At 28.6% G+C, this 9619-nt stretch overlaps 2 protein-coding genes across 2 annotated transcripts; one reads left to right on the top strand and one right to left on the bottom strand.

The window, feature by feature from the left end:
• The first annotated feature begins 1328 nt into the window (after nucleotides 1-1328).
• Nucleotides 1329-3289, top strand: LOC118069411 (uncharacterized). The gene is made up of 3 exons (XM_035087537.1): nucleotides 1329-1593; nucleotides 1682-1783; nucleotides 2776-3289. The coding sequence occupies exons 1-3, from the start codon at nucleotides 1456-1458 to the stop codon at nucleotides 3118-3120; spliced, it is 585 nt and encodes a 194-aa protein (XP_034943428.1). The 5' UTR covers nucleotides 1329-1455; the 3' UTR covers nucleotides 3121-3289.
• A 327-nt stretch (nucleotides 3290-3616) lies between these two features.
• LOC118069549 (uncharacterized) lies at nucleotides 3617-6623 on the bottom strand. Its single transcript, XM_035087777.1, has 4 exons — nucleotides 6276-6623; nucleotides 5795-5941; nucleotides 5534-5684; nucleotides 3617-3730 (listed from the first exon to the last, which is right to left on the bottom strand). Exons 1-4 carry the CDS (start codon nucleotides 6354-6356, stop codon nucleotides 3636-3638), a joined length of 474 nt encoding a protein of 157 aa, XP_034943668.1. The 5' UTR covers nucleotides 6357-6623; the 3' UTR covers nucleotides 3617-3635.
• Nucleotides 6624-9619: the final 2996 nt, after the last annotated feature.

Below are 9619 nucleotides of genomic sequence, written 5' to 3'. Positions count from 1 at the left end.
TAGTGGACACATTGACTTCACATACACCGTTTCTTGCAGGCCTAACTTTAAAGATCATTCTACACCTTTCATTACTTTGTTTCACTCCTAAGGCCATGATGTCATTATCTCGTATGATTGCAACTCGATTGTCTGTAAAAGAAACATTGAAACCTTTCTTGGTACACATACCCACTGAAAATAAATTTTTCCTGAGACTAGAAACATACAGAACACCTTCTACTCGACCTTCACACCACAGTGCCACTACCTTCGACTTTACACACACCATTGTCACCAAGCACGATACTGCTACCGTCATTACACGAGTAAAATTCACTAAACCACTCTTTTTTAAAGGTAATTTGTCTTGAGGCACCACTATCAGTTATCCAAACATCAGTTGTTTTGGCGTTTAGAATTTGATTCACCTCTGTATTGAATAACGGAGAGATTCTTCCATTGACGATGACAGAATGAACATAACTTTGGCATTTTCTTTCTTCCATTTGCTCGCAGCACCTAGACCTGTCGGAGCATCATTTCCAACCAACACTGGTCATTTCCTTTCTTCAGTTACAACATCCAATATTCCACACGCTACAAACACTTGAGTCATTTGAAACTTCCAGGCTTGGAAATTCGTCCCGTTAAGTTTGGTGACTTGTTTTACTGATTTTCCTGAAAGAGTGATTTGCATTCAACAAACAAGATATATGCTTGAAAAATTATTTAGCACTTCATTACTTTATCTAAGATTGATCAATAGAAACTTTTCATTTTTATTTACGAAGACTTGATATATGTATAAGCAAAAAATATTTAACCGCCTCTTTTGAAAATAAAATTTCTAGTAGGAAGCAAAATTGGCCCAAAGTTCGGCCGAGTTTGATTTGATTGCTTCAATGATGGACTCACAGTCATTAATGACTAATTAGATTAATTTAGTGGTGGTCTTGGAGTGATTTTATTGGTATATTTTTAGACCAAAACTGATTTGATTGGCTCATCAGTGGGCCCAATTTTACTTCTTATTAAAAATCTGAATTTGTTACTATTTAGTGAATTATTCGTAATTATTTAAGCTAAAAAATATTTTTAGCTAAAAAAAAATTTATAAAGTTTATTGAAAAACCCAAAAATCATAAAATAAAAATTTTAAATTAAAATTCAATCTCAACAAATTGCATATATTTTTTTAACTAATAAACTTAATTATTAAATAAAAATAACCCAATTGAAAACCATAATGGCAAACAACACATTTAAAAGATTTACATCTGATAAAAGCCGTCATTGTTATGAGTTTGCGCAGAATAACTACATAATATAGATCCAAAACAGTCGAGCTCAACGCACAAAGATTAACCATGACTAGTGTATTCATTCTAAATACTTTTCTTTAAATAAACAAATAAAAATTGATGTAAATTTAACTTAAAACTATTGAATTGTTGATAACATAGTAAGCTAACAATGTCGGAAGATTATTTACATGCTTGTCAACGAGCAGAATTGTTAGGAGAACCAAAACCCAGTGAAGAAGAATGGCTTGCCTCAAAAAAATCTGATAATGATGATGAAATGAATGAAGCTGACGAGGAAGTTATTCAGGGAAATATATATTCTTGTGATAATAAATAATAATGATTATTTGTTAGACACATAATAAATATATGTAAAATTTGTTGTTGTTTTTTAGGGGTTAGGACAATCAGATAATGGTATGCGACGGATTGGGGGTGGTTTAGAGGAACTGAATAGTATTTTAAGTGTCACACAGAAGAAAATTAACAGATTCAAGGTATGTATAATATATTTAAGGATATTTTCTATTTATTAAAATTACTTGTCTCGTTTTTCCTGTCTAAAATTTATTTTATTAACAAATAAAGCAAATTTAAAAATTATGGGCTGACTAGACAAATGAATAGACACCACCTAAAAGAAAATTTTATGTCCATCTTTTCTTTTTGACTTTATTGCCCATCTACTGGTATATTTACTGTAATATTCCTTATTGAACAAATCTTTTTTTTTAATCCAAAAACTAAATGACTCTTGTAGTGTTTTTGATGATATTTAAAATAGAGCAGAAAGTAGGATCATGGTCCATTTGTTTATTTTGCGGGCACACTATGTCTTCCATCAACTAACCCTTGAATATTTTGGGAAATAACTTTAAATGTTGTCAATGAACAGAAAATTCGAGAAGTAAAATATAATTCAGTAAAAACAAAAAGTAATCCATAACCCTTCTCTTCGAGAAGTTATTATTAATTTATTATTGGGATGTTTCATAAATAATAAACACAATGACTGAATTTTTTATATATAAAAATGAAGATTGGTTCTATCAAGCTTTTCGAAAATTGGCTGATAAATAAAATAAGATCATATACAATGCAAAACATCAAAGATTATGGTCTGAATACCAAAATACTTTGTTTCTTCATTTAATTTTTATTGAATACTTTTTTTCCCCAATTGACATCATTTATTATTATTATTATAAATTATTATATTTTTAATTATTTTCATTTGTTCATATTATTCTAATTAATAAAAATTTTAAGAACTAATGGAAGAAGATTTTTGTCATATTACAATAAAATATATCAAAGCTAGCAGTTTTTTTTTAAATGAGCTGGATTTAAATGACTTAATTTTGCTCGTAAAATTTAATTCCTTTATCATAATCCTATTCTTTTCAACCTCAAGGTTGCCCGGTTATGTCATTAAGTACAGATTATTTCCTCTTCTTAGATGACATGTTAATTTTTCTTTATCCAACAGAATGTCTGTGGTAGTTTGGGTCAGCTACTCAAAGGAAGAATAACCCCAAGGTCTGGTATACCAGACCCAAATCAGCAAGAATCTGATCCTGACGGCAATGATGTTGGACCAAATGAGCCTTCTGATGAATCAACGATCTTAGAGACAACGAATGATCAAGTAGACATTAATCAAGATCAGAATATTGATGAATCTAAAACAATATCCTCAGCAAAAAAGCAAGAAATAAATCACAAAATTGGATCTCATATTGATAAGTTAGATTCTCTGATTACTAAAGCTGAAAATGCTCAATATAGTATGCAGCATCAGACAAAACAGATGAAGAAAATTATCAAGAAATAATTTAATTATGTGTTAATCAATTATTGTTGTTGATTATTTTGAAATTTTAAATAATTATAAGCTTCTATTTATAATTATTTGTTATATTAGTGTATTTAATCCAGTCAATATGTTTTAAATAAGGCTGTTTTTTTAAGCATATGACTGGATTATATTTACAAAATATTCACTTACGAACAATGAAAAAAAAAATAATCTAAATATTTTCAAGATAATCATTATGTTATTATTGATATATTTAGTAATATTAATGAATATGATCATTACAATGATAATAAACAATATCAGCAAAATGTGATTATAATATTAATAATAATAAACGAAAAACTTTGTTTCTTATGTAATATTATAAATGTGAATTATAAAAATATTTATGAACATTTAGAATTTTCATTTACTTTCAAAAATTTTAATTTAATAATTCATACTTATTTTTTTTGATTTTTTATTATAAATAATTATTATTAGTTAAAAATATCATCCACTTAGTCTTTTATCAATAAAATTATGTTTGTCTAGTCATCAGGGTTATCTATCAATGCATCGTCTGGCTCTCTGTATATCTCTAAATAACGGCTGTAGACAACTATGTAGTAATACGCAGAAAATGCTAGAATCAAAATGAAAAATTATAAAAAATTAATTTAGTTGAGATTCTTTAGCTTCTAAAACATTTTTAGGTCTGATGAGATGTAATCGAATGAAGGTAGTTTGAATTTGAAGATGCATGTGTCTTTAAACGATAGTCTCCTAGATTAGATTTCTAGTCTTATAGAGTCTAATATTAGAGTTGAAAAATCAACAAACATGTGTTGGATTCTCAATCTATTTATTTATTTTATCCTTATAAGGATAAATATATAATATTTATCCTTATAAGGATAATATATAATATATATATATATATATATATATATATTAATTGTCATATACCTTGCCTCTTTACTTACATATATTTTAAAGATTTATAATTTAGAAAGCTAAGATTTCACTTTAAGGAAAAACTCTCTTTCGTCATACCTGCGTGGAAAGTTTACTTTTTCATTAGAGAAGGGTTGAACTTTCCACGCAGGTATGACGAAAAATCATATTCAGCCCTAAGAAAAACAATTAGACTAGCTTAAACCACGTGTTTACTGCTCTCCCCTTCTTTTATCCTCTATTTTCAGGCTAGAAAGCAACAATATAATAAACCTAGTATGTTTACCATAACAACACAATAGGCCTTCATAGATTACCGTAAATCGGGGCTTCTTTGACAAGTTTTATTTTGCGATTCTGGGGATTTTTGTCAACCGATTTTGAAGGTAGATTCCCAGATTCAAGATATACTATTGACATATTTTTGATTGACTCCAAAAGCCAAAGAAGTTTGTGCACTACAAGGTAATGAAAACTGTTAATGTAGCCCCGATTGACGGTACTGTAAATTGCATTATCTTATTTAAAGAAATTTTATCAAAAGACTTTAGCAAGCATGACAGCTGTCATATAAGAAATTACTTTCAAAAATAACTTAACAAATGATGATTAATATTTGAAAGATAGATTATAAAGTATTTGCAATAATTATAAATAATAATCATTTCCGATATTACCTTCGAGAGTTATTTAAAGACATACATCAGTCATTGCATAGATCTAGACCGGAGATGGGAAAACTTTGACATTCACAAAGCACTCGAAAAAGGTCTGCCTAATACCTCTCTCATTCTCACTCATAGGAGCAATGGCTCTAAAAATTATACCTAGGGAGCTATTTTGGCTCTGAAGAGACGCTCTTGCTCACCTCTGGTCTAAACGTATTACGGTGCAACATAGAAATGGCTTTCTCTATGAATGGAAATAATGTATATTGTTAACCAAGGAAATAAAGGAAAGTATCTTTACCGGAGATAAGAAAGAATGTTTTCAACATCTTTAATAATACATATAATTGTATGGATACGTATTTTAGTTTGATCAACATATTAATAGAGTAATAATGAAAGCAACCGCCTAAGATTTATAAAAAATTGGAAATCTGAAATAATGAGTTGTTGTGGGAAGAAAAAAATTGTACCTCCGATCAAACGACTTACATAAACCTGGAACTTGGCAGATATGTTCTTTACATATGCAAGAACCTCATTATAGCAAGAAAATGGATCTCTCTATTGCAATATTTTAATATGGTATTCATAAAAATAACGGTGGTGATATGTAAAAGTTAGAATAAAAACATTGTTATTGATAACTGATCTAGTTATTGTTTAGATTATTGAACAAGTGATACAGGTACTAAAAAAAGAAATTATGAAAGTGAGTCAGGAGGATGAAAGATGTCGGAAAGTATCAACAACTTGGTTGATTTAAGTCTTTCATCATATCTAAAAATATATTCTTCAGATGATCACCATATTAATTGAATTACCAATTGCCAAGTTTCCCAAGATTAAAGCCATGCAACCGATGTCTGTGGAGTCTTTGAACAGCTTGTAAGTTCCATACCAAATGGTTAAAGTTGTGATATGGAAATCAATTATATTAAACGCCAAAAAAGGTTGCATCCACTTGTGTCTTTCCTAAAATGATAAAAAAAAGTCGAATAAAAATTATTTATTTTTCTACATTATTGAAATTATTGTTCACTAGAACTTGAAAAAATTTTCTTGATAAATATGAGAAAACTTACCATTGTTGAACCAAAAATGAGCAAAAGTGTGGTAATGAAGCTAATCGACATAGTAACATAGATGAATATCAAAAAAGTTGATGATTCATCATTTGTAGTCCATGCATGAGTGTGATGAATTAAACATGATATTCCTTTATCTAAAAACTATCAATAACTTTGTTAACTGATCATTAATCACATATGATTAATTAACATTCATGTCTAAGTAATTGCTTTTAACTTCATTTTAATTTTAAACTTTGAAATCAATTGAGAAATTGGTGGTTAAAGTAGAACATTGAAGAGTTAAGGAACAAATCTAAAAAATATTTCTGAACTCCGATAGACTCATATATAGAAAAATGAATAAAGAAAAAAAAATAGTTTTTTAAGCTTATATTAATAATGAATGAATTATTCTGAATGTTCTCCTTCACCCTTTTCATTGTTATCAGGGTTGTTGTTAATAATAAATTATTGTGTATTGTAATAAACTTACTGAGTAAAAAATTCCACCAAAAGTTGTGGCAGTTTTTAAACTTGCACAAAAACAAAATCGACTGACTGTAGGCATTGCCATTGTTGAATATACTTAATAAGATTCTCACTTGCTAGTTGATAATAATCATTTATAATAAAAGAAGCTTCAATTTGTTTAATATCTTTACTTTTATTTAAAATTGTTATCCATTAATTCACATTTTATTTTGTGATCCAAAAAAGCATTGATCATCACACATAACTTTCTTCAACTATTTCTTTCAGTTCTTACTTCGTAATACAGAGTATTGAATGTTTTGAAATGGTTTATCATCATGAAGTGTGATAAAAAACCGTTTATGTTTTAGAAGCCATAACATTTCTAAGAAGGTGCTCTGTTTCAAGATGTCAAGTATACTGTGGCTACAATGAGATCAAATGAATACATTCATCTAATTATGTTAGAAAATTTGATGTTCAGGTTTTAGAGTTTAGCGTATATTAGTATCTTGTATAATAAGTATTAAAAGAAAATTCTGAATTTTTCACATACAATCAACAGTTTTTGGAAACCTTATGAATAATTGTAATATTGAGTTGTACCTCAATGTTATAATCATTCATAAGGTTTCCAAAAATAGAGATGGACATCGGCTTATGGGTTACTTGTTATGATAAAAAATGAAAATAATGATAGATACCATAACTTTGGTAAATATAAAATACCTATATCTGGAATGTAAATGCTTTATATTATAAGATGGCAAATGTTGAAATATGTACCAAATTGATTCATTACTCCATTTCAACATATAATATTATAATTCTTAGCACTTTCATGCATGTACAAATGATCTTTGTGGGTACCAGTTTATGAAGGGATACGTTTTGGGCTAAGTTGATATTGTCTTTTTAAAAATGTTTCTATTGTTTTTCAAACAAAAAAGAAAATATAGTCCTTAGTCCAGAAATGGGCAAACGTGGCCCTTCAGAGCCAATGTGGCTCTCCAGGTATAATTTTAAAAAATACAATTAATAATAATAAAATGAGAATTTGTATTTTATTTCGATGAATTAAATAATATTATCTGATTTAACTTAAAATCATACAATTTCAGTTAACTCATCATTCTTCAAACATTTGATTATTTTTTGAGGTTAACAGATTACTTTTGTCCAGGAACAGATTAAATACATCAGTAATTTTTCTTGTTTAAATTACCTTTAGAATAAAGAAAAAGGGTTAGTTATAACAATTATAAGACAAGTACACATATGATATTAAAATCTAGAAATAAAATTTTTTTAAGAAGTTTCGATTACTATAAACATGATTGCTGAAATTCTAATAACTAAATTATATTTTTAATGTTGTCATTCTTGGAAAAAATTTTAAACGGATTCAATTAATTTTAGGACAAAGTGAAACACTCGAGAAAATTCACTAATTTATTATTATATGGTTGAAGATACTTGTTGCATCTTTTGTTTATTAATTTTTAAATTTATTAATGCATTAAAAATTATCAACATTTGTTAATATAATGGTTAAATTGTTGATTTACATTTTTTCTTAATGTTCCACTTTACCTCACCTATTAGAGTAGAATAACAAAAAAATTCTTCTCAATTGTATTATAATGGCAAAAAAGTGTATATTTTGAATTTGTTTAAGATCATATTTTTTTATCACACAAGCATAGATATTCTATTGATAGTAAATAAATGATTAATGCAATTAATTCATTGATAATAGTATTTAATTTTCAAATGAAAGTACTAAAGAGATAGTTAAGTAGTGACTGCTCCTGAAAGTAAATATTTAAATTTTTGAAGAAGGCATGCTCGGAAAAATTAAATTTTTTAATACCCCCCGGGAAAAAATAAAATAGATCTACATTGATCAACGTAGATCTATTTTTTGGCACAATTAGATCTACTTTATTCTGTGTACATCTGTTTTAATCATTTTAGATCTTCTGTGATCTCTGCAGATATATTAAATTTTTTTTATCATCGAGATCAACGGAGATCTCCATAGACATACAGTAATTTGTGTAGATACCAAGTGATCTTATAAGATATACATAGATTTTACTTAGATCAAATTTATTTTTAAATTTATTATTTATTTATTTATTTATTTTATTTTTTCCCGGGTAATCAACTCAGCATAGATCACTTGGGTACCAGACAACCGTCTAAATGCTACGTTATTGCATACAGTAAAAGCATGAAAATTAAAAATTTTTTGATTTATTGGAGTAGCTCTTTATCAGGAGACACGTTTACTTTAGTATACTAACTGACAGAAACAATGTGATAGCCAGAAGTATACTAGCGGCAAAGACAGAATATACTCAATTTAAGGCTGAGCTGAAGTCAGAAAGTTTCCCGGAGTTGACTTTACGCCCTCGTGTTGTGCGGCAAAAGGCCGAAGCTTGACATCAACTGAAATTGAGTAGGTAACAGGGAAATCGTTCGAAAAATGATAATTTTCAGGGATGCACTACAAAAAAGGAGCCTTAGGGCACCAAGAAATTTACAAATTTTTGAATAATCTGTTTCGAGCAAGACAGAGCACAGAATATATCTATCTATCTCCGTCTTATTTTTCAGAGAAGACTGCGAGTTCGAACAGTTGACGAGCAAGCACATCCCCCACCCTCTGTTACCGAGCCTGAAGCTTATGATATCTAAACGTAAACAAAGCAAATGAAAATATGCTGGCTCTGTAGTCAGAAGATTCGACATTTATTTTACCGAACGGTGTTCGATTCCAATTGCGGCAAAATTGTTTTTTTATTTAAATTGCATGTAATTGCAATTTTATCATGCCAAAAATGAGTTTTAAATTTCAATTTTTATGTAAAATTATTTTTCAATCAATCGATGACAAATGAGACAATATTTGAACAGGTTCATTAACCTTTTTTTGTACAAATACATTGATAATAGCCTTTTTAACAACTTATTAACAATAAAAAATAGTTTAAACACTTCGCGGCGAGTTCCGACACTTCACCGGCAAGCTCTATCCCCACTCTCTGTGCCCAAGCCTGCAGCTTATAATTTTCAAGCATCTTCACTATTATTGAAACCATAATAGCTCAGTGGTTAGAGCATCAATCTTTTATTTTGCTGGGCAGGGTTCGATCCCAGTCATAGGCAATTGTTTTTTCTTTTTTTTGCTTAAGTGACTTTATATACTTATAAATTAATTCATATATTTGATTAAATTATTCTTCCAATTAATTACGGAAAACAACTTGTTTTTCTGAAAATAAGCTGAGGGTGAGGAACGAGTTACTATGAATTCTCTTTTTTCGAAAGTGTTGTCTTTAAAAGACAATAGGAATTGAT

The sequence above is a fragment of the Chelonus insularis genome, unplaced genomic scaffold, assembly GCF_013357705.1.
Source record: "Chelonus insularis isolate UGA/USDA-ARS -01 unplaced genomic scaffold, ASM1335770v1 contig_111_pilon, whole genome shotgun sequence".
NCBI lineage: Eukaryota > Metazoa > Arthropoda > Insecta > Hymenoptera > Braconidae > Chelonus > Chelonus insularis.
Note: the sequence above shows the minus strand (reverse complement) of the source record. Positions and strands in the feature narration are given on the sequence as shown.